The 22,483-nt window shown below is 56.5% G+C and overlaps 1 protein-coding gene and 1 long non-coding RNA gene across 6 annotated transcripts in view; one reads left to right on the plus strand and one right to left on the minus strand.

Annotated features, from left to right (window-relative positions):
- The window catches only part of SORBS3 (sorbin and SH3 domain containing 3), a 29,369-nt gene extending 12,031 nt beyond the window's left edge, over window positions 1-17,338 (minus strand). Inside the window, exons 1-11 of one of the 5 annotated variants that reach the window (XM_075556538.1) lie at window positions 16,902-17,338; window positions 13,957-14,129; window positions 13,562-13,697; window positions 11,830-12,023; window positions 7,689-7,752; window positions 4,576-4,614; window positions 3,219-3,285; window positions 1,628-1,718; window positions 1,352-1,441; window positions 1,218-1,271; window positions 318-404 (exon numbers count right to left, since the gene is read on the minus strand). In XM_075556538.1, the coding sequence (XP_075412653.1) occupies window positions 318-404; window positions 1,218-1,271; window positions 1,352-1,441; window positions 1,628-1,718; window positions 3,219-3,285; window positions 4,576-4,614; window positions 7,689-7,752; window positions 11,830-12,023; window positions 13,562-13,697; window positions 13,957-14,061 (927 nt within the window). In that variant the 5' untranslated portion in view covers window positions 14,062-14,129; window positions 16,902-17,338. Of the gene's footprint in view, window positions 1-317; window positions 405-1,217; window positions 1,272-1,351; window positions 1,442-1,627; window positions 1,719-3,218; window positions 3,286-4,575; window positions 4,615-7,688; window positions 7,753-11,829; window positions 12,024-13,561; window positions 13,698-13,956; window positions 14,180-16,901 lie in introns of all 5 variants that reach the window. The other 4 variants (XM_075556537.1, XM_075556535.1, XM_075556534.1 and 1 more) reach the window with 4 other exon arrangements.
- LOC142455034 (uncharacterized) lies at window positions 55-9,553 on the plus strand. Its single transcript, XR_012785740.1, has 3 exons — window positions 55-309; window positions 5,710-5,789; window positions 8,608-9,553. It is a non-coding gene; the product is annotated as an uncharacterized LOC142455034 (long non-coding RNA).
- Window positions 17,339-22,483: the final 5,145 nt, after the last annotated feature.

Below are 22,483 nucleotides of genomic sequence, written 5' to 3' on the forward strand. Positions count from 1 at the left end.
TTAGGAGTGGGGGGGCCCTGAGGGCGGGGTGGAGGGGGTGCAGCCAGCGGGGAGCCCAGGCACGCGGACGTCAGACTGACGTGGACGGAGTCCGCCTGGCAGGGTTCTTAGGGGTCACTGGGGAAAGGGAACGCCCTGTGCTCTCGGAGGATGAAGTTTACCCAGGGTCACCTCCGCTGCCAGCCCTCCCACCCGAGCCCTGGGCAAGGGGCGGTGCCTTCTGGTCCGGCCCTCTGCAGAGAAGTTGCCTTTCGGGCCCAGATAAACGGAATCCGACGCTACATTTTAACCACATCCCTGACAGCCAAGGTCGGTACCTTGGGGGAGGGCAGCCGGGTCTCTATCGCCCGCAGGTCCTTGTCCAGCTCTGCGCTCAGCTGGGCTAACTCTCTCTCCAGCAGGACCTGGAGGGCGGTGAGGGGAGAGACTTCAGGAACCGATGCGGGACAGAGGGGGCATGCCGTACCTGGCTAAAAAGGCCGGTCTCCGCGCCCAGGGCTAGCCCAGGCCCCCTGCCTGTGAGCGAGTGAGCTTTAGGGTATCAAGAGAGTACCTAGCCCCCCCTTGCCCCCCACCCCCCACCCCGCACTAGGCACTAACTGCTCAGCGAGCCCTTCCCTCCTGATCTCGGGCTACCTCTCTGTTCACAAGCCACAGCCACCTACCTGTTCCTCTCCCACTTTTTCAGGTTTTCCATACACTGGCTTCACTGACCCCATGCAGCGGCCCTTCCACTGCCCACCTAGCCTACTGGTGTACTGCCCCCCCTTCCCCCTCCCGCCCCCCACTCCTGCCCTTGCTTATACTTCTGCCCCGCCTCAAGGCCTCTTTCTGCTTGGCTGAGCTTCTGATCTTTGGAGAGCCTGGCCCCACCCCCGTTGGTGCTTCCTGAGGAGTCTAGTCCACAGCGACCACTCAGATTTACTGGACATCAACCGTCATGGGGCACAGGTCACAGTAGAGCCTCCAGGTTTGGAAGAAAGGTCAGGCAACCAACCCTGTGGGTTCCGGGGGGGGGGGGTGGGGGGGCAGGTTCTATTCTGCACACTGATGGGGGGGGGCGCTCAGGACCAGGCCACATTGCCTTTTATCACATACAGGTTGCCCTCTGTGGTCTTCACCTGCGACCCCCTCCCAGAATTTCCCTCATTAATACATACCCCACCCCAAGCATTGCTGTCTCCCCTCTCCACCCCACCCACCCCACCAACACTCACCTCAATGGGCTGGACAGACTTATCAGCAGGTTCCTCCACCAGTGGTTTCTTCGGCTGAAGGGTGAGGAGGAAGGGGTCAGAGAGTGTACCTGCTGGGGCTGGGTCCACTCCCAGAGGGCCCTGTGCACACTCACCCTCTGCCCTGTCTCTAGTTCTTGCATGAACTGGTTCCAGGACTCTTCTTTCCAGACATTGTCCGCCTTCTCTCTGTGGTGTCTGGACACCTATGTGGAGGTGGGCGGGGGTGGGGTGGGGGGAGATCAGCTTGAGTAGCGGGTAGCCAGACACCCACCAGGCTGGGAAGGCAGCTGTCCAGGTCCCAATCCACCCCAACACCTGTGGGTGTTCTGCAAGGGATTCTGGGATTCACAGGACAGAAGACAGGCTCAAAGGGGTCTGTGAGGGGCTACCTGATTTGGGGTCTGGAGTGGAGAGGAAGGTGCTCCAGGCTTATAGTTGGAGCCGCTTCCAGGAAACTCTTCAGAGAGGTTCCAGCTTCTTCTAAAGAAATGAATGGGCATCTCCTCAGTTTCCTCTCAGGGAACAGAGCCCTGGTAGAGGCAACTGCACCACACACACACACACACACACACACACACACACACACACGGCACTTACTCAGGCTGAGGAAGCGGTGGTCAGTAGTGGGACCTGTTCAGATCTGCTCTAGTAGCCATGCTGCCTTTGGGCAGGTCCCTAAACTCTCCTAGCCTCGGTTCTGAAGCTGTGAATGGTGAATCACCCCTCCTTCTGCAGGGAGTGGGGAAGCTCAGACGGGGGCATCTGTGTGAAGTGCCCAGGAGAGTGGCACTTGGTAAACTACCCAGGTTGTGTTTCTGTCTGACCCTCTGACCTTGGCTGAGTAGGTGTGTGAGCCTTTGGCAAGGCTGCTGTTTCCATGGCTTGGCTGGGGGGGCCTTACCCGGCAGCATAGGTGAGGGCATATTCCAAGGAAGACACCCAGAGCACTGACAGGCTGTGGGTCCTGGGAAAAGTCTCTCTCCCCAGGCCTCAGTTCCATGGACTCAGTGACCTTGTCTGTGAAAACACCCAGTCTAGGAGGGCCTGCCCTGTCCCTAGGGGTTTCTGGCTCTGCGAGTGTAACCCCTTCTTGGCTGGCATAGTGTTCTGGCCTCTGTTCTTTACGCTGTTTCCACCAGGCTTATCAAATAATGGAATGCCTGACCCGAGGGCCAGGGTCTGCTGATGGCAATTATGATTCTGTTCTGATTTTAGCAATAATAGATGTGAAAATAAGGATGGGTTTAGACATGCTTAGTTGACGGAAGCCCTATTCATAATTAATGGGGACAAGGATGGTGTTTGTGTGCCAAGCAGGACATGCAATCTCATTCAGCCCTCCTGGCACCCCTATGACCCCCATTTAACAGACAGGGATACTGAACCTCCATTGGTTCCACTGCGCAAGGCCGCATGCTTCCTGGGACCACTCTAGCTCCATCCCAAATCCTTCCCCGTGATGCTGATGGTCAGTGATGGTGTTTTCATCAGGCCAAACCTTCCCTGGTAACCCCCTCCCCTCACAGAGTTAACTTTGAGAGCAAGACTCCTGATTCCCAAAGTCAGCTTGCACCCCTCCTGAGCCCTGGCAGCCCAATGAGCTTTCAGGATTTGCACAGAGGAAAGGCATTTCCTCCTGAATTTCCCTGTGTCTGGAGAAGACTGGTGGGACAGATGGGTCCCTCCTTACCCTTCTCAGAGCTCTTCCCACCTTGTAGGACCTGTGAATTTGAGGAGGCAATGAGTTCCTGCCACCGACCACAAACGTGCCCCAGGAATTCTGACAAGGAATGGGTGCCAGGTCCCCTGCCTGCCTGCCTTTGGCCCAGGAGAAGAGAAGGCACCCTGCCTGGTGCCAGGCCCAGCTCGCCCATCCTAGGGTGGCACCAGCTGTGGCCACCAGGGAGCGCCCGTCCCCAAGGGAAGCGTGACCAAGTCCCCTCATGTCCCCCTTTCCCCACCACCCCCCGGGGAGCTCACCCGCTCAGAGTTGCAGGGGGGCCTGTCCTGGGGGCAGATCTGCGGGCAAGTCCAGGGTGAGCAGCATCTGTGGATGCAACAGATGAGAAAACCCCACTGAAAGTGAGGGGAGACAGCACTGCTGGGGCTGGAGCTAGGGCTGGAGCTAGGGCTGGAGCTGGAGCTGGAGCTGGGGCTAGGGCTGGAGCTGGAGCTGGGGCTAGGGCTGGAGCTGGAGCTGGGGCTGGAGCTGGAGCTGGGGCTGGGGCTGGAGCTGGAGCTGGAGCTGGAGCTGGGGCTGGAGCTAGGGCTGGGGCTGGGGCTGGAGCTGGGGCTGGGGCTGGGGCTGGGGCTGGGGCTGGAGCTGGGGCTGGGGCTGGGGCTGGAGCTGGAGCTGGAGCTGGGGCTGGAGCTGGGCTGGGGCTGGGGCTGGAGCTGGGGCTGGGGCTGGAGCTGGGGCTGGAGCTGGAGCTGGAGCTGGAGCTGGGCTGGGGCTGGAGCTGGAGCTGGGGCTGGAGCTGGAGCTGGGGCTGGAGCTGGAGCTGGGGCTGGGGCTGGAGCTGGGGCTGGGGCTGGAGCTGGGGCTGGAGCTGGAGCTGGGGGCTGGGGCTGGAGCTGGAGCTGGGGCTGGAGCTGGGCTGGGGCTGGAGCTGGAGCTGGGGCTGGAGCTGGGGCTGGAGCTGGAGCTGGGGCTGGAGCTGGGCTGGAGCTGGAGCTGGGGCTGGAGCTGGAGCTGGGGCTGGGGCTGGAGCTGGGGCTGGAGCTGGGCTGGGGCTGGAGCTGGAGCTGGGGCTGGGGCTGGAGCTGGGGCTGGAGCTGGGGCTGGGGCTGGAGCTGGAGCTGGGGCTGGGGCTGGAGCTGGGGCTGGGGCTGGGGCTGGGGCTGGAGCTGGAGCTGGGGCTGGGGCTGGAGCTGGAGCTGGGGCTGGAGCTGGGCTGGGGCTGGAGCTGGAGCTGGGGCTGGGGCTGGAGCTGGGGCTGGAGCTGGGGCTGGGGCTGGGGCTGGGGCTGGAGCTGGGGCTGCAGGTGTGGCTGGGGACCCCTGGGTTTCCCATGGAGTACAGAGGGCTTCACATACTTTAAAAAACATCTGTGGGGGTAGGTTATCTCTGGTTGCCAGGTGAGGGTGGGGGGGAAGGGGTTAGGGCAGAGCTAGTGGGTCCTTCCTTGGGTGGGTCCCTGGGCTGCTTGGGAGGAGGGCTGAGGCTCAGACCAGGCTACTAACCAGTGTGAGAAAGGGGGCTTGGTGCTCAATGAAAATGAGCCCTCAAGCTCCTCCAGTGGGACTTTCCCAAAAGGGGAAGAGCCTAAGCCAGGCCAGCTGCACACCCCAGACTCAAGGAGGTGTTTCTGAGCTGGGGAGATCGGCACCCTCTCACCTTTCGGTGGCTCCTCCAATGTCCAGTCCAGCTGCAGGTCTGTGAGGGTAGAAAGGATGCTAGTCAGAAGCAAGCCCTGCTGGAAGGCAGATCCTGCCTGGAGCTGGGGGCGGAGGGAGGGGCTGAGTCAGGGCCTAAAGAATGTCCCGAGGGTGGGAAGGAATTAGGAGGGCCGCTCTCTGGAGGGCCTGAAATGCCTCTGGCCAACTTAAGGGCCTGGAGAAACCAACACCCAGGCTGCAGCCCTGGGCAGCCCAGACTGCCTGGCTCTTCCCTCCCTGATCCCTGGCCCTCCTTCTCCTTGAGCTTTCTGACCACCCTGGCCCTGTCAGGTGTGAGGAATGTGACACCCTATTCCCCCCTTCTTTCCCTTCCTGTTCCCACTTCTAAATTCTTATCTTCCCTTCCTGGGCCACTCCTCATGGCACTCAGGAATTTCTGGGGTAGAAATCTGGCCAAAGCTGTTGATCAGCCAACCCCTTCTACTCTTATGCACTCAGATATGGTGCAAGAACCCCACCTTCAACCTAAATCAGGACACTTCTTTGCACTCACACTTCCCCCAACTCCTGGAGTTTTCTGTTCTTCCGTCCTTAGGGCATTAGGTTGTCCTTAGGGCATTAGGCTGTCCTTCATGTACTCACTACCTCCAGATTCTGACTCCTGCTCTTTCTAACCAGACCCTGGAGGTGACCCCCACATTGCCAGTGGAAGGGTCCATTCTTTCTTGGTCTTCGCCCCACCTGCCAACAGTGTATATCACAGTGGGTCCCACCGTCCTTCCTCCCTGGGCTTTAGGGAGACCGCACTCCTTTAGGGTTCCTCCCTGCTCTCTGGCTGCAGCGCCTCACAGTCGGCTTTGCTGGTTCCTGCTCAGCTCTCAAGCCACTTACCCCCAGGTCCTTGGGACACAGTCTGTGGGCCCCTGCCCCTGCCCCCGAATCAGCATTCTTCCCTAGATGGTCCTGTCAAGTCACAGGGCTTTTAAAATACCAAGTGACTCACAACCCTGGCTGCACATTAGGATGACACACTGGTTCAGCTCTGAGGCCTGCGCCTCCTGGGGCTTCCCTGTCTTCACAAACCGTCCTACTTGCGTTCAAGTTTAAAATCAACTCAGTTCTTCTCTCTCAGGCTGCGCCCAGTACACCAACAAATCCATGTGGCTGTCTTCAAAGCAAGGAGCCGCGGTGGAGTGACAGTGAACTGGTCAGGTACTATGGCTCTTCAAAACCACCAGGGGTTCCACAGGAGGGCACACTCTGCACCCGCTTTCAGCCTCAGGAACCCAGAAGGGGAAGATTCGCCTTGATGGCCTCCAACAACAGGGGCAGTCTTCAGGCTGCATCGAGAATCCCACTGTGTCCCACATCAGGTTCACTGCCACAGTCCTGATCCAGGACATGGCCACCTCCGGTCTGGATGAAAGCGCGTACCTCCAAACCGGTGCCCTGCGCCCACCTCTGTCCCTGCCATCGGCTCCATAACGCAGCCACTGTAATCCAGGCATGTTGCTCTCTCAGCCAGGTCCTATACAATGGCCTTACCTGTCTGACTTCGTCTCTGAACACATCCCCCTCTCACTCACTCTTCCAGGCTCTTCTGTTCCAGAACTTGCTAGACATACTTCACTCTGGGACGCCTCAGCCAGGCATGTGCCAGTCCATTCCTCCACTTTCTCAGAGCTCTGCCTGGGGGCCTTTCCCAGCCATCCTGTGTTAGGTAGCTGTCTTGTGGCAGCACTGGGAGCACCACTGACCCCTTCCACCACTTGCCACACTAAATATCCCTCTGTCTAGTGTATCTATCCTTCTCTAGAAGGGCAAGGACATTCTCTTTTTGTTGGCATTGTTACATCATCAACCTTCCATGTGAAAGACTTGGGTCCTGTGGGATGGGTGATTTTAGGTCCACCTTTATCTGTATGTTAGCGTGGAGGTGGAGTCTAACCTGTCAATCAGGTTGCAGCTTGATGATGCCCCTCCTTGGGGGTGTGGCCTTTTTATAAGGGAGAAACTGGGAATTTCCCTCTCTCTTCCCTTCTCCTTCCTTCTTGCTCGGACTCTGCCTGCCTCCAGGGATAGCTCCATGTGGGTTGCCTGACCATGGGAGCCACCGTGGTGCCCTGCCATGTGTCCACAGACCTTGTATCCATGTAACTCTGTACCATCGGCCTGTGATCTTCCTATAAACCCGCCTCGCATTTCAACATCATCAGCCTATCGCTACATGAGTCTTCAGAGGGCTCTAGCCAGCATTGGACTTACGGACTTGAGTTGGACTGGGCAGGAATACCTTCTTGATAGCTCTTTCTTGTACACAGATGAGTGTCGTTGACTTGTTTCTCTAGACAACACAGCCTAACACAGGTTCCATTCCCATCAATGCACTTCATGCACAGTCTCCACCCATCTCTGACAGGCGAGCTCATGTGGGGCTCTAATGCCCGAGTTTGCAGCAGAGCTTCTGGACTAAGACTATGAAGAAAACCTGGCCATCTGAGAATCAGCCAAAAACAACAGCACCTTATGGGTGACAACCATCAGATCCACAACCAATCACAGGAGCAACACAGGGCCACACAGCGTTTTGTTCCGCCGCGTGCAGGGCACCGTGAGTCAGGGCCTAACCAGCAAGCAGTCAATAACAAGCACTCTCCATACCTAACACAGTGCTGGACACAGACTCGGTGCTCATTACGTCTGCAAGGGGCTGGCTAGCTGAATGAGCCAGCTCGTGGGCAGAGCTCAGGCACCTGGCAGGTGCCTGCAATGCCACAGAAAGAGGAACAGCCCACAGATGGTGGGATTTCAGTCTGGCAGGGAAATCAGAAGTTTCAAAGAAAGGGCTTTCTTTTCAGGGCTCTTGGAGGGACACCAGGGGAAAGACAGTGTCTGGTCACTGACCCATAGGAGGCCCTGCTGTGCCCCAGAGTACCGTGGCTGGGGGTCAGTAGAGATGCTTTCTGTGATCAGTTTTCGGGACCATAGGGCCGAGGGTGAGTGGGGGAAGGGGCCCTGGAGCAGGTCACTTTCCTTCTCTAGCCCTCCTTCCCCAGGCCCAGTGTGGCAGGGAGGGCCCCGGGGGTGCGGTGGAGGGTGTGTGTGTCTCACCTGGCATTTTCCGATGAATCTGCTGGAACATTTTCCGGTACCAGTCCCTGGGGCTATTGACACTCTGGGATGAGAAGAGGCAAGGTCAGGTCTCACTGCTCAGCACTCCCAGTATCAAGCTGAGACATTGCTCCCAAATGAGCCCTCTCTCTGGCCACCCTCAAAGCCCCAGTGGGTGGGCTGGTGAGCTTCTCTGCTGTGACATCGTTAATAACCGTGGCGGTGTGATATGTTTCTACAAGTAGAATATGGAAAGATGTACATCCAAATATATACCATGATGATTCATAATCATGAGATGTTGGGTTCACAGTTTTTTCTCTTTCCATTGCAAAGTATTTTGTTGTGCTTGACATAAATCTGCACAGCAAATCAGCACAGTGGGCTTAGCACTGGGCTGCTAACTGCCAGGCCAGCAGTTCAAACCCACCAGCTGCTCTGTGGGAGAAATTTGCTCCCATGGGGATTCACAGTCTCAGAAATCAGTAAGCAGCAGTGTGACTTAGTCCCATGGCGTGGCTGTGAGTCAGAACTGACTCAATGCATTGTGTGCATTGTTTTGGTGTTGGCTTTTCAATGTTTCGTTGTGAATTAGGTGAGGGTTGACAGAGCAGGTCACCGGTTTGACATTTAAAAACTCGTGTGTTTCATTGCGATTCCTGAAATTCAGTACCTACCACATACCATTCCATCCCCTACTTCCTCCCTGTGTCCTGCTTCTATTTCTGCTCCTTTCTAACCCTCAACTTTGCCGTTGGGTAAATGCTGCCCTTAGATCTTAAATGGCTGATTCTTCTTCTTTTTATAATTTAAACATTTGTATAACTCGTAATGTTCAATATTTTATATACCTATACGTATATACACATAGGTGCTTCAAAAGTTTGTGGGGGAACATTCCATTATCTTTTCATTCCAGGTTGATGGTCCTAACACAAGGATGAATTTAGTTCCAGACCTGATGGATGACTGAGTCTTGGGGACCCCTAGTTTTTCTATGATTTTGGAGTTCTGCTCCACATTGTTCTTCCCTCTATCCAGGTTCCTTCTAATGGGATCCTTTCAGAACAGTTGGTAGTTGTGGTTGGTAGTTACATAATCTGGAGTCAATTTGAGAGGATTAGGAGTGAAGGGGTGGAGTCTGGTCAGTCAATTGGGTCATAACCAATGAGGCCTCTGTGTGGGCATGGCCTTCTCCTGAGAATTCTGGGAACTCCTGTATTTCTTCCTTGGAGGTTGTAGACACTCTCTCTGCTCACTCCCTGAGAGACACTCTACTGACAAGACACATGGTGCTACGTCCTGGGAGCTGGAGAAGCCACATGGATCTACCCTGATGCAACCAGACCTCTGGAGCTGGAGAAGCCACGTAGAGACCCCTGTCCATCTGAGATGCTTACACCACCACTGGATCCACAAGACTTCCAACCCACTGGCCTGTGATCCTCCTGCATTTGGTGTCATTGTATGTGTTTCATGAGTCTGAAGAGGACTTTATAAATTGCTATGGGACATATGGGCTAATATTGGACTTATGGGCTTGATCTGGACTGGGCTGGGACGTGTTCTCAATATTCAATTGCTTTTGTATATAAACCTCTTTCTTGTCTATGAATTTCTCAAGTCTACCCAGACTAACACAGTAGTGGTAGCTGGGCACCATCTAGTTCTTCTGGTCTCAGCATTGGGGGGACTGGTGTTTATGTGCTGTCAGTCCAGCCCATGGGACGGTTTCCATTGTCCTCACTCTTCCTTCCTCTGGATGGGAGTAGACAAAGAGTTGTACCTCAGATGGTTGTTCACGAGCTTTTAAGACCCCAGTCACTTAGTGCCCTTTTCTTAACCAAATTTTTGTATAAATTGTTCGGCGACACCAGCTGTCATTTTCAACATGTGTCTGCACGCCTTACTTCCATTCCGTCAGTCTGGTTCCATGGGGTTAGTTTCCCATCCCTCCTTGACTTCGCACTTGTGTTGGTTGGGTAAGTGTTGACTGTTGGGTCTCATGTAGTTGTTTGTTGGAGGGAACACATGACTCCTGAGTGCGACTGTTTGTTTTGGAAGACCAGGTCTCATTTGGCTGAAGGGTGGCTCACAGAAGTAGCTTCAATTCCAAACTCCAAGGCTATCTTAGGACAACAGACTTCTGGGTTCCTCTAGTTTCCTGCAGTCCTGTATGTCTGGACTTTTGATGGAATTTGAGTTTTGTTCTACACATTTCTTCCATTCCATCTGGGACTTTCTATCATGTTCCTGGTAAGACTGGTTAGTATTGGTAGCCAGGCACCATCTAGTTCGTTTGGTTCCTGGGGTGAAGGTGTCATGTGGTTTGTTAGGGCCATGAGTCCCGTAGATGGGTTTCTTCTTTGATTGCCACTGGCCTCTCTTGGTCCATAGGAGTAGAGACCGTGTGGGGAGGTGAAATTCCTGGCTACAGCTCTTCTGTCCTTAATCTGTGTAACTCCTCATGCGTTAGAACTCCCCAGTGTAAATAAGGTGTAGGAGATCCTAACTCAATAATTGGTCAGTTTTACTATTCCGATGGGTATAAGTGAGTCATCTCAAAGCAGGAAGGGAAGAATCCTATGACTATCAAGAAATCAGAGCCATCAGTGTGTGTGTGTGGTGGGGGGTGAGAGGCCACAGCACTAAGACAATGTGACAGACCAGAGGTTGCAGAGGAGCTGCGGGGAGACCACGAGGCACAGCAGTGAGTGGACTGACGAGCAAAGCTGAGTACCTTTGGGCAGGAGGTTGACTAGTAGAGTGGGGTCCCCTTTGGAGCACCCAAAGGGGGCTTGTTACACTTGCCCAAGTAGGGAAGAGGCCAAGGGACCATACAATTGGGAGGCCGAGACCACAGAGAGATGTGCCTGCTGGCATGGATGAGAAGAGGTATTACAGACAGAAGAATTGTATCTTTAAGGTTTCTGATGCTACCTTGTGGTACCTTAACTTTCATGTCAGATGCCCATCATTGTGAGTACTGTCTGTGAGTTTTTCGTGGACACTGCAATGGGTATTGAATCCAGCAGAAAAGTTGAGTGCCACGCGCAGGACAGCTGGTGTCAGAATAGGCTAACGGCAATTGGAGGGCGGAGGCAGGTCTGACCTCTGCCTCACAGGACTCATCCTTGGGCAGATGTGGAGGTGGACTCTCCTCCCTGCTGTGGCCAGAGGCTGTCAGACGTGGTTTCCATGCTAGCTCCTCCCTCAGACCAATATTTTTATCTTAGATGGCCACTCTCCCTCTCTGTGATTTTTCATATTTGAATGCTTCTAAGAGAGGGCAACGATAGTTCTGTGGTAGAATGTTCACTTTGCAGGTTGGAGCCCTGGGTTTGGTTCTTGGCCAAACCACACCTGCAGCCACCCCTGCCCCTCAGCGGAGGCTATATTTTGCTCTGATGTTGTCAAGTTTGGGGTGTTTCCAGACAAACACAGACTTGGATGAAAAGCCTGGGGATAGATGGCCAAAAATCACCCCCGGCAACCTCACGGATCACAGCAGGTCTGATCCTAGTGCACGTGCAGTCCTTGGGAGTCGGGGCTAACTTACAGCAGCTAGTAACAAAAGCGACATTTCCACCAGGAACGTTTCTATGCAATTAAAAACAAATGTAGTCATATTGAGAGAGGGGTGATATTTCACCCGCCCTGCCTTTCGGAGTCTCAAAACGACTTGGAAGGCAGGAAAGATACGGTACTGATTTCCATTTCCAGATGAGAAGGTGGAGGCCTAGCAGCCTTCGGATGGCTTAGGACCTGCAGTGGGTGTGGAGGGGACCCCCAGCCCCGAGCCTCAAGCCCTCCATGCCAGCTAGGATCTCTCCCACTCCCACAGCTGGTCATTCACACATGCTCAGTTCACTGGCATTGCCAGGCCCCAGGACCCCCAGCTCAGCAGGGGGCCCTGCCAGGCTCAGCCCCCAGAGAAGTATAGACAACAAACCACTGCACAACTAAGATACTCAAGGGTACCCCAAAATCTGCTGGGGTCCATGACTGCCAGAATCTATCTGTGGCTGAGCCCCCGAGGCAGCTGGAATGGTCTGGCTGCACCCTGTGTTGCCTGCGCTCCTCCCCACCACCCCTATTCCTTCTCTGTCAGTGTGTGTGACCCCCCCGCCCCGGGACTCACAGATCGGGGGGCGATGGGCATGCCGCTCTCATCCACGGGCCCGATTCCCTCGTACTTGACCCAGCGCTTGTCCCGATGCCTGCTGTCCTTGGTCCAGGTGGCTGACCAGTCTTGTGCAGGCTGTGGGGCAGGGGTCTTCGGGGTCCCCGAGGGCCGGCTCCCAGGGCCTGGCCAGGTCTGATACCAGGCTGCATCTGTGGGGTTGTGGGCAGGAGAGCATTAACAAAAGACTGGGCCTCCACCTGAACACATGTGTCCCCTAGCTCTCACAACACAGACCCTGTGCGCTCCCGAGTTTCAGCATCCTGTTTGCTGGAGCCTCTGACGCATACAGCATGTCTTCCCCAGCCCCACCCAGGACACATGCTCTCCTTTGCGTACTTTTCCGTGAAAGGGCATGAAATTCAATGTTGGTTTGAGGACTCAGTGCCTGCTTCAGCCCTGCCCCCACAGTTCTGGAACTGTCCTATGAGTTTGTAGAATGAGGGCTGGAAGCCTTGATGTGTAGAACATATTGGGGACTTCACAGCTGGGGAGGCAGAAAGGGCGTGGGACCTGGTGGGGACAGGCCTGCCTGCAGAGCTGGGCTTGGCCCCTTACTGGCTGCCTGACCCTGGGCCCCTCAGTCAAGCTCCCGGTGCCTCGGGGTTCACTTCTGGAACTCGAGGGTAACCGTTACAGACATGCAGTGAACTTTCAGACCAGGCCAGCACAGCACCTGCTACACAGGCGAGATGGGAGCTTCTCAGTAAGGGACAGTCATTAGCAGACATGGCTACAGTGTCCTCAACCTCCCCCCAACCTAATCCCCTCCAAGAAGCCAGTGTCACACTATCACACCAGACAGACTAGGTCTTGAATCCCAGCTGAACATCTCTGAGAATCCGTTTCTTCCTCATGGGGAAGATGGCAAGAGTTGTACCTTACTGTGCCAGGACCTTGAGAGAGAGGGTTTGTTTGCAAGGAGCCCTGGGTCTGCTGGGGAGGTTCGAAGCCACCAGGCGCCCCTCAGGAGAAAGAGGAGGCTGGCTGCTTCCCATAAAGATTAGCAGCCTGGAAGGCCACACGGGGCAGCTCCTCTGTCTGTCGGAGGGGTGGCTGTGAGTCAGAATGCATTCAGTGTCGGTGGGTCTGGGCTGGGCGGGTACAGTTTGTAAAGCGTCCTGACAGCGTGTGATTATAGCACGCAGTGAGTGCTCAGTAATTAGTTGTTGACTGAATAAAGCACTTCACCCACGGGCTGCCTCAAAGACCACCCTCTCAGGAAAGGAGAGGACAAGGGCACCGAGGGGCTGCCCCAAGGAGAGCCCAGGAGCTGCCCAGGCCCTTGGCTTCCTTCTGATAACAGCTCAGATGCCTGCCTGTAGGGGGTGCCGCGTGCTTCTGGAACCAGCCTTCCATCCCTGTGACTGTGGCCCCAGCACACTTCCCTTCCCTGGCAGTGGGGGCGTTGGTGGGGAGGGTGTCAGCGGGGGGGGGGGGGGGGAGGGCAGGGGCGCAGAGTAGAAGGGAAGAGATGAGTCAGCCACTCTCTCCCAGCTGATTTCACTCTCAATATAAGACACAGCGTACTCACACAGGGAGGCGCAGCTATGCTCTGAACTCCTGGGGTCTTGAGACACCCCTACCCCACCCCAGACCAAAGCAGCCCAGGGTGGTGGCCCTTGTTGGTAGGTGGGATGGCTCTGAGCTTGCGCCCCCCACCCCCAACGTGGGGCTGGCTCGTGCTGACCTGACGAGCCTGCGCGTCGGGAAGCCTCTCGCCCCTCTCTCCTCTGTGGGAAGTACCCATTGCACACGGTCCGGGGTGCAGGATCATGGAACTGGAAATTAAGGGTGTTGGAGCCACCGTTCCGGATGACAGGCACCTGTGGGGAGGGGCCAGGAGCGGCTGCTCAGGGCCCAGAGGATCCGGGGGTGGGGGGGTGGGGGGAGCCTGGGAGGGATGGCTCACACCCAGGTCAGCACTCCAGGCCCTTGACCCTTTGGCTGGCCATGGTCCATCTCCCGGCTGCCCCTTCCCCTAGCCCACTCCTGTCATCTTTCTGCCCACTTGCCTGTGATGTTGGTGACCCCTCCCCCAAAGTTGTGCCTCCAAGACCCCTGTCCCTCAGAGGTCTCACTCACCCTTGTCCCACGGGAGGAGGATGACCCTGCCTGGACCCGGAGGTGGCTGGGGATGAAGTCATCCAGGCTGAGCCCAGCAGGGAGACTGCAGGGGGCCCCCTGCATGCCGGGGTCAAGGTTGGAGTCCTTCTGGGCTGACAGCTGCTCCACAGGTCCTCTGCAGGAAGGGAAGGCTGAAGGGGGGGAAGTCCTGCAGGTCCCTGCTCAGCCCTCTTCACTCAACCTAGAGATGCATGCGGGGGAGGGGTTGGCCTGGGAGGGGGCTGGAGCCAACTCGGTGGGAGCTCACAAGACCCAGGAAGCAGGCCACCGTGTGCCCACGCCTGCAGACTGCCAGTGCAGGCTCCCATAGGCACAATGGATTGCTTGTTAGGCCCCAGGCAGGAGCTGGGGGGTGGGGGAGTGGAGGAGGGGAAGGCTGGCCAGGAGCAGGCCTGGGGGGACAAAGCTGCAGCCTTAGCCCACTGGGCAGCCCCTGGAGGTGGGGGGCGGGGTGGCAGGGTGGCCGGCACAGCTCTAGTGGCCAGCTCCCCTTGAGGAAGGCAGAGGGGACCTGGAGCAGCTGGCAGAGTCAGTGGGCCCACGAGACTTTGTTTCAGTTCCCTCTGACTAACAACCCCCTCAACCCCCCGCCCCACCTCAAGTGACCATCAGCTTGCCAGCAGGCACGAGAGACTCAGGCCAGGGGAGAGGCCTGGCCCACAGCAAGGCCAACGCCTGCTGCCCACTGGGAAGCAGCTGTGGTGCCCTACACCAGGACAGGATCAAGCTTCCGGAAGGGAGGGAGGGAGAAAGTGGGGATCAGTCCCTGGCAACAGTGGGAACCACCCCTCTGAGTGCAGAGGGAATATCTGCTCCCTCCTTCTTCCTTCAGAGTGGGCTTCTGGTGCAGAGCATGAAGAGAGTGGGTGAGAGGCCAGTCAGACTGCTCAAGGATGGAGGGTGTGCTGGGGTGCTCTTGCTAGTGGGCCTACCCTCCCACCCTCTTATATCTTCAAGGATGGATAACTGGACCAGCCCTGGCCCACAGGCAGAGGTTACTTAGGTCAGGGGAAGGTGTCCTGGAGATGGGCTAGGGGACTCAAGAGGACAGAAAAGATGCTCCTGGCCAGGGACTCCAGCAGTGAGGGGGAGGGTGTTCCACCCCTCCCACCTTCCCTCTGCAGTTGGATGGGACCAGAAACTGAGCCAAACTTCTGGGACTGGACTAACTCTGGCTTTCTGCTCAGTGTTGCACTGGCCGGCGTGTGCTTGCTGCTTCAGGCAGAGGTCATGCGAACGGCATGGGGTGTGCATTCAGATTCAGGCAGGGGTAAAAAAACCGTGTGTGTGTGTGTGTGTGTGTGTGTGTGTGTGTGTGTGTGCGCGCTGTCGGTGGTCACATGAGCAGCACATGAGTCATGGTGACTCAGTGGGATAGAGGGAGGTGCATACGGGTTTGGACTCTCAGGCCTGGGAGTGTTGGCACGGTTACAGAAGAGCTGGGCCAGCTCCCTGTCTCTGGTCTGCCTTTGGGGGTGGGGGGTGACAATCTAGCAGCAGTTGGCTCGCCAGGACAGTCTCCCTGGCCACCCTGGCTGGAGGTGGGGCAGCGCATCAGCTGGTTCCAATGAGGACTCTTACCCCACGCAAAACATGCAGATATGCCCCACCCACCCCTCACCTCTGCTTCTGCGCCCTTCCTCCCTCGTGGGGGAAACTAAGGCAGGGACAACCAGAGATGGGGAGGCCCAGGCTGGAGCCAAGCAGGAAGTCTGGGTGCCCAGCTGACTTCTTGAGGTTGAGTAGCTTGGTCAGCACCAGCAGTCTCCAACCATCAGCTGACCGACCAGGACTTCCTTCCCCCACCTGACCACCCTCAGGGCTCAGCAAGAAGTGCTCTGGAGTGGGGTGGAGGTGCCCCCAAACACCTCAGCTGAGTTTTCAGGGATTGCCAACCTTGGTGTCCCAATCTGTCTCCCCACCGCCCACCACCCAACCTCCCCAACCTCCCAGAAACACTGCTGCGTCCAACCTCAGACAGATGGGGATATCTGTGTTTTTCGCCTTGCAGACCTATCAGGGCAATATGAGGGAGGACTTCTGATAGAGAAAGAGCCCAGGAAGGTAGCTCAGTGGCTGGGAAGCCAGTCTTCCCTCTGTGGGAGGAGGATTTGGCTGCTTGCTTCCATAAAGACCTGCAGCACAGGAACCCCCGGGGAGCACGGCCACTTGGCCCAGCTGTTATTCGGGGCTGCAGGCTCCACCAGAGTGGCCGTGCATTGGAGTTGCGGGGATGGCAGTAGGCTTGGTTTGGTTTCTAGGAAATCTTTGTGGAACAGACCAACTCTTGGGGCCATGAAGCCACAGGTGTGCTTGCACTTTGGACAGCAGCTAAGTACGTTAACTGATGCACCGCCGGGGCTGCTCTGATCTAGGGAACCTAGCGGGCAGCTAGACCCTGCGCTAAGAGGCAGAATGGAGCTGAGGGACCCTCATGTTTTGGATCTCCTAGGCAGGACCAGGCACCCAGTGAGACTGGCCCTGCGCTGGCAGAGGACAAACTGCCTGGGAATCCCAGAGGTCCTCCTAGAATTTGCCCAAACTGCCCACCCAAGTCCAGGCAACCAGCTGGGGAGGGCTGGAAGAGACGCCGCCGTGGTTGGACTTCAGTGGGGGCAATTCTTTCCCACCTCTGACGACGGGGTCATGGCCCTACGCACTTTCCCAGGTGTTTCCCAGCTACCTGGGAGTCTACAATTTCACCTTTTCTGGAGTGGAGGGAGGGGCTTCTCACCTCTTCCCATCTCAGTTTCCCAAAGTTTGGGACACCTAGCCTCAGCGGACCCCAAGGGGAGGGACTCCTGGTCTTCCCCCAGAGTTTGGCAGGGGTAGGACTCGTTCCCTGGTCCCTCCCCGACTCCGGCCTCCGCCCCCTCGCCCGCCCCTTCTCCCGAGGCACCTACCTTCCCCGGCGAGCAGGTGGTGGGGACGAGGGCCGCCGGGGAGCGCAGCAGCATCTCTGCGTGGCTCCCGACTGGCGTGGCCTCAGCGGGTCCTTAGGGAGGGGCCCGGGAGAGGTCCGCGATGTACTCTCTCCCCTCGTGACCCGGTCAGAAGTGGGATCCGAGAGGCTGGGCGCCCGAGGAGGAAGAGGGAGGCAGAGGCAATGAGCGCGCGCCCCCGGAGGCCGCGGGAAGTGAGCGTTGGTTGGCCGAAGTTGGGCGGCCGCGTTTGTGTTTCCAATCTGGACTGTTTGCGCAGGGGTGACACCCCTCCTCCCCCGCCTCTGCTCCCTCTCGGGGTGGGGGCTCGGGGGCCGGCCCTCCAGGGCCTGCGAGTGCCTAGCCGGCCGGGCTCGGGCTGGCCGGGCGCCCCGTGGGGACGCTGGTGGCCCCGGGCCCAGGGGGCTGGCCTGGTCGGGAGGTGGCGCCGGGAGGGTCCCCGGGGAGCCGGCTCTGGTTTCCCAGCTGCCGTGCCTGGCCCCCACCCGCAAGGCTGGCGGCGGCCCGGGGCGGGGAGCCAGGGGCGGCCACTCAGAGTTTCCAGCGACATTTCCAGCGGGTGGGAAGGGAGCGGCTGCGCGGCAGAGCCGGGCCGGGGCAGGAATGATTAACGAGGACTGGCCGTGGCCCCGGAGCCCGAGCGGAGCCAGCCACTGATACGGACGCCGATCGCCGCGGGCCCGAGATAAGAGGGAAACCGCGGAGCGCTACGAGTTAAGGCCTCGGGCAGGAGCTTTCGCGCTTGGGGAAATGGGTGTTGGGGAAACACACACACACACACACACACACACACACACACACACACACACACACGACGACGACAGCCCGGGGGGAAGTCGGCCCATTGGGTGGTGCCCCGTGCCCCGGGATGGGGTCAGGAGGGTCTGGGCGGTCCCGTACACACCGAATTTATTTTGACTTTGCTGCTTTTCCGCTGTTCCCGCAGGCGCTGGCACCAGCCCTAAAAGCCCCGCCCATTCGCTCTCTGACCTTTCTGGCTGTTCCGCACCCCGCAGCCCCCAGTTTGCTCAGAGTCTTGTTAGCGAACGTGAGGACGTGCTTACTGAATGTTCTTGGTGATGGAAACCAACTCTGGAGTGTTTGCCGTTTGCAGCTGGGCTCTGGGACCCGGGTCCCAAACCAACCAGCCAATAGTAATGGAGTAACGTCAGACCCATTGGGAGACTGAACAGGATACATTTTGAAAACAGGTGAACACTGTTTGCAGACGCCCTCTACCCCCAGCCCCCCAGACCTGTCGGCGCATCTCCTCTCTCAGTTAACAGGGCGGTCCCTGCTTGGAGTGGACACAGGGACCGTGGGAGTTGGTGGTTAGAGTACGGCGCTAAAGCAGCTCTATCTGCAGTGCCGCCATGAGGCAGGTGGGTTCACCAAACCACTCAGGGCCATCGAGCCCACGGGGACTCATAGCGACCCTATGGGACAGCCTAGAACTGCCCCCTGAGTTTCCCAGTCTGTAACTCTTCATGGGAATAGAAAGCTTGCATTTCTCTCACAGAGTGGCTGGTGGTTTTGAACCTTGCAGATCGAACCCCAAAGCATAACCACCACACCACCAGGACTCCTAGAAGGGGGCCCATTGGGTATAAAGCGGAGGGAAGCTCATCCAAGGCCCCAAGCTCCCCAGAGGAGTTTGAGGACTGGGGCCCTGCCCTTTCCCTTCCCTGAAACTTGGATGCTTGCTACCCCTGGCTACTACCTTTCCCCTCCCTTGGGGACAGAGTGTGTCCCCACCTCCCTAGCCACCAGTTCCCCCACCTGTCAGCATCCTTGGGACAAGTTGGATGGACTACCTCACTCTCATTTTCTTCCTTGCTCTCCAAAGATGGCGAAGCCGACGGTCTTCCGCCTCCAGGGGCCCTGGCCATTCCCTTTCTCCCCAGGAGCAGGCTGTCTGTATTCTCCAGGGCTCTGACCTGGGCTCCAAGATAAATATTTAATGTCCAGGTTGCAGCTGAGCTGACAAAGGTCCCAACTTCCTGTTTGTCACAAAGGGAGGTGGCAGCCATCTACAAGGAGTGGGGGCCCGGCTACCAGTGTCATCACTATGGGAACAGCTTTGCAAGAGGAGGTGGAGAATCTGAGCCTTTTCCCTGAGCTGCTTTGACTTCTGCCTGTCTTGTCTGGCTCCTGCCCGGGGAGCTTAGCACTCTCTCTCTCTCTGGTCAGAACCTGCTTTGCCGTGGCCCCAGTCGACACTCTCCAGAGAGTCTTCAGCCCTCTACAGGGACAAAGGAAGGTCTATGATGGGGTCCCTCCCCTGGGTTCCGTGGGGCCCATCTGACCTCACAGAAGAGGGGTGGGAGCAGAAGGCGAGACAGACCCCAGGAACCTCCACCAAGACCTCCTTTTCTGCCCACATTTGAGGAGCAAATTCTTCTTCTTTGAAAACTGTGAGAGGACAGAGGGAAAGGGGCAAGGTCAGGAGAGCTGGTCAAGCACAGGGTGTCCGATGTCCGACTGCTCTCTCAGCCCCACCCTCGGGCTTTAGCCCTCCTGGCTGCTGGCCTAGCTGGAGGCTGGCATCTTTTGAGGGACAGCTGAGGATAGGAAGGCTGTCCCAGATAACATTAACTGTAGCCCATAGCATCTTGAAGCTATCTCCCTGGCATGGGTCCCTATCTTTGAACAGGGACCTCCCTTCCCTGCCTCTTCTCCATCTTGTGACGCTGACTTTTGTCAGGGGGCTGCCCCTGCCTTCTCTGGGCCACCTGAGCCGGATCAACATCCTTACATAACTGCTCTGTTTCCCTAGCAATCTGATCCCCGGCACTGGGATTCCCGCCTCCCAACTTCAGATTAGACTGCTACCTTTTGTTCTTCCGATTACCACCCTCCTCATTCCCCACCCCCATCCCTGCAGACCCATGTCCACAGGAGTCGGTCCATCCATTCCCACAGCTCCTCCGGGATTAGTTAACTAGGAGCCGACCAACGGACCAGTCATTGTGACTCTTCTCATGGAGGGGGAGGAAGGGGGTGGCTATGCACACAGGAATGCAGGTCATTCTGAAAACCAGCCTCCTGTCACCAGGCGGAATGGAAACAGCGCAGGAGGAGCATTTTAACAAGGCTAGGTGAGCGACCCCGAGAGAGCCCGAGAACTCAAATGTCTCTCTCAAGAAGGAAGCCTGGAAGATGTTAACTTGGGCGCACTCTCATTTCTTGTCTTTATTTTTATCCAGAGCTGTGTGGTGCTCATGGCCTGCCCATTCCCACCCCCATGCAGGCACCAGCCCCCCTCCCCCCAGGCTCAACCTCAGTCCCCAAGTTAGAAGGGCACCTGCTCTGCCTCTCCCCCTCCTCCCTGGGGACGGATATCTGTAGATGAGGGACAGTAAAAAAGTATTGCTACTGGGCTCCAGTGTCTATCGGCATGGATTCATTTCAATCAAAATGGGTTGAAGCATGTCTCTGTGGTCACTGGATGGCTGCAGGCAAGCATCCCCAGGAACCCATTTGTCTTAGTCTTGTGAGGGTACCTTAAAAGCAAAAATGAAATGGTCCCATCAAAACCTCAAGTGGCAGTCAGGAAGTACAAGGAAGAAATGTCCTGAACGGGTGTGGTGACGGTGGCACATTTTGTGGTGAAAACGATCCAAATGCGTGAGAGGCGAATTGCGTGTTGGTGAAAATTAAAAGTAAAATAAATAAAAAGAAAACTTGAAGTGACTTCCAAGGGGATCTGCTGGGTTAGAAAGACCAGCTCAGGTCACGCCAAGTGTCTTGTGGGATGTCAGAGTGGCCGTCTGGACGCAGTCTCTCAAGACAGGATGATCGTGGGATGTTATTAGGAAGCCATATAAAGACAGGTGACAACTGCACTGGGGAGTCAAAGGCTGAGGAATTGTCTTCCAACCTAAGAATGCACCTGCTCATTCTCCAAGGGTATCAAAGGCTGTCTTATGAGAATTTTGTTGGAAAACCTTAGCCCGCCCTTCCCCTTCAGACATCTTTTAAACGAACACTGGAAAAGACAGGAGTTGAGTCCCATGAAGTGACCTGAGCTGCTGTTTGGAGATGCTGTAAATATGACAGTACAGAATTCTGCAGGGAAGGATGAGAGAGAGAGAGAGAGAGCAATACTGCTATCAGAAATGCAGAGAGGGTATGTGGAGAAACAATAGCTTTATACAGTGACATTTTCTGCGTTTCTATGATTTTGTGGCAATAACTCGTTGCCCACAGTAGTCTTTGAGGTGGCTTTTCATTCTGTGCTCTCAGAAAAGAGTGTTTTTCCTTTTTGGGGGGGGAAGCCTATCTCGTTGGATGAGTTCAGTCTTCTCTGGAGAGATAAACCACAATGACGACAGACTAAAATCCAATCACATCAGACGCACCAGCACAAAGGTGGCCTGTTTTATCCCCTGCTTCCCTCCTGATTCCAGCACCTGTTAACACCAGCCAAGTTCTATTGATGGCCTTGTCCGTGTCGGCCACTCATGGGAACTGACACGGGCAGAGGAGGAAAAGGCCATTCCCAAGCGTGGGATATCTGGGGTCCATGTTGTTTGGTAAGGCCACTGACAAACGAGGAATCTTTTTTTTTTTTTTTAACTGTTGTCGAGTCGTTTATTGAGAGGGAATGTCCATTTTAATCTTCCTGGGCTGGTTTTTAAATTTTTTTCTTTTTCTTAGTGCTGTTGCTCTTGCTGCTAGCAGCCGCCTCCTCGGGTCCACTGCTGGCGGCTCCCCCTTCGCGGGGAGCTTCTTCTTTTTCCTTGGGATGCTCCCGCCATTTGCTGCCTCCTGAGGGTCACATGCAGGCTCCTTTCTGGGGAGAGGTTTCAGTTTCTTCCTCTTGGGGAGAAGTGTCCCTTCTGGGTCACTGCTGACCAGCTCCTCCTTCGAGCTCTTCTTCTTGGGTTTGGGGAGAGCAGAGAGAGCTGGGTCTTCAAATCCATTTTCCTGTGGAGCCTCCTGGGCCCTCTGCTTTTTCTTCTTTTTGGGCCTTTCCCCGTTGGTCTCCTGCTCAGGGACCGCACACTCCTCAGGAGCACTGCTGTTGTCCTGAGACGCAAGGGCAAGTGCAGCCAATCCCTTCTTTTCCTTTTTCAAGCATTTCTTCTCCCGCTTCTCCAGCTTTCTAGTCATCTCCTCAGCGGCCTCCTCCGCCTGAACCATTGCCTCCTTCATCACGTCCAGGTTCTTCCGGGGGACCTCCCCGGTCTCCAAACGAGGAATCTTGAGCGCAAAAAGAAAGATACACTACAGGGAAAGTATGTGGGTGCTGGACCGGCCAGGGTAAGTGAGCAGAAACCCACAGGAATAGAGCATCTGAGGGTCAAGGCCTTCTTGGTACACAGCTTCCCATAGCATTTGCCCAGCAGCTAGTCAGTCAGGGGTCTCTGACCCTCTCCAATCCCAACCCTGCGAGCTGTGAGCGCTCAGACTTTTGCCCAATTTGCCTAGCCTGTCCTTGAGGGAGCCTTGACATTGGCATCCCTTCAACGCTGGTTCTCTCGCTTCCTCTTGCAGGCCAGCACACAAGCCCAGCGGGTAGAGAGTTGGCTTTGAGAACT

Source organism: Tenrec ecaudatus, chromosome 8, assembly GCF_050624435.1.
Source record: "Tenrec ecaudatus isolate mTenEca1 chromosome 8, mTenEca1.hap1, whole genome shotgun sequence".
Lineage (NCBI taxonomy): Eukaryota > Metazoa > Chordata > Mammalia > Afrosoricida > Tenrecidae > Tenrec > Tenrec ecaudatus.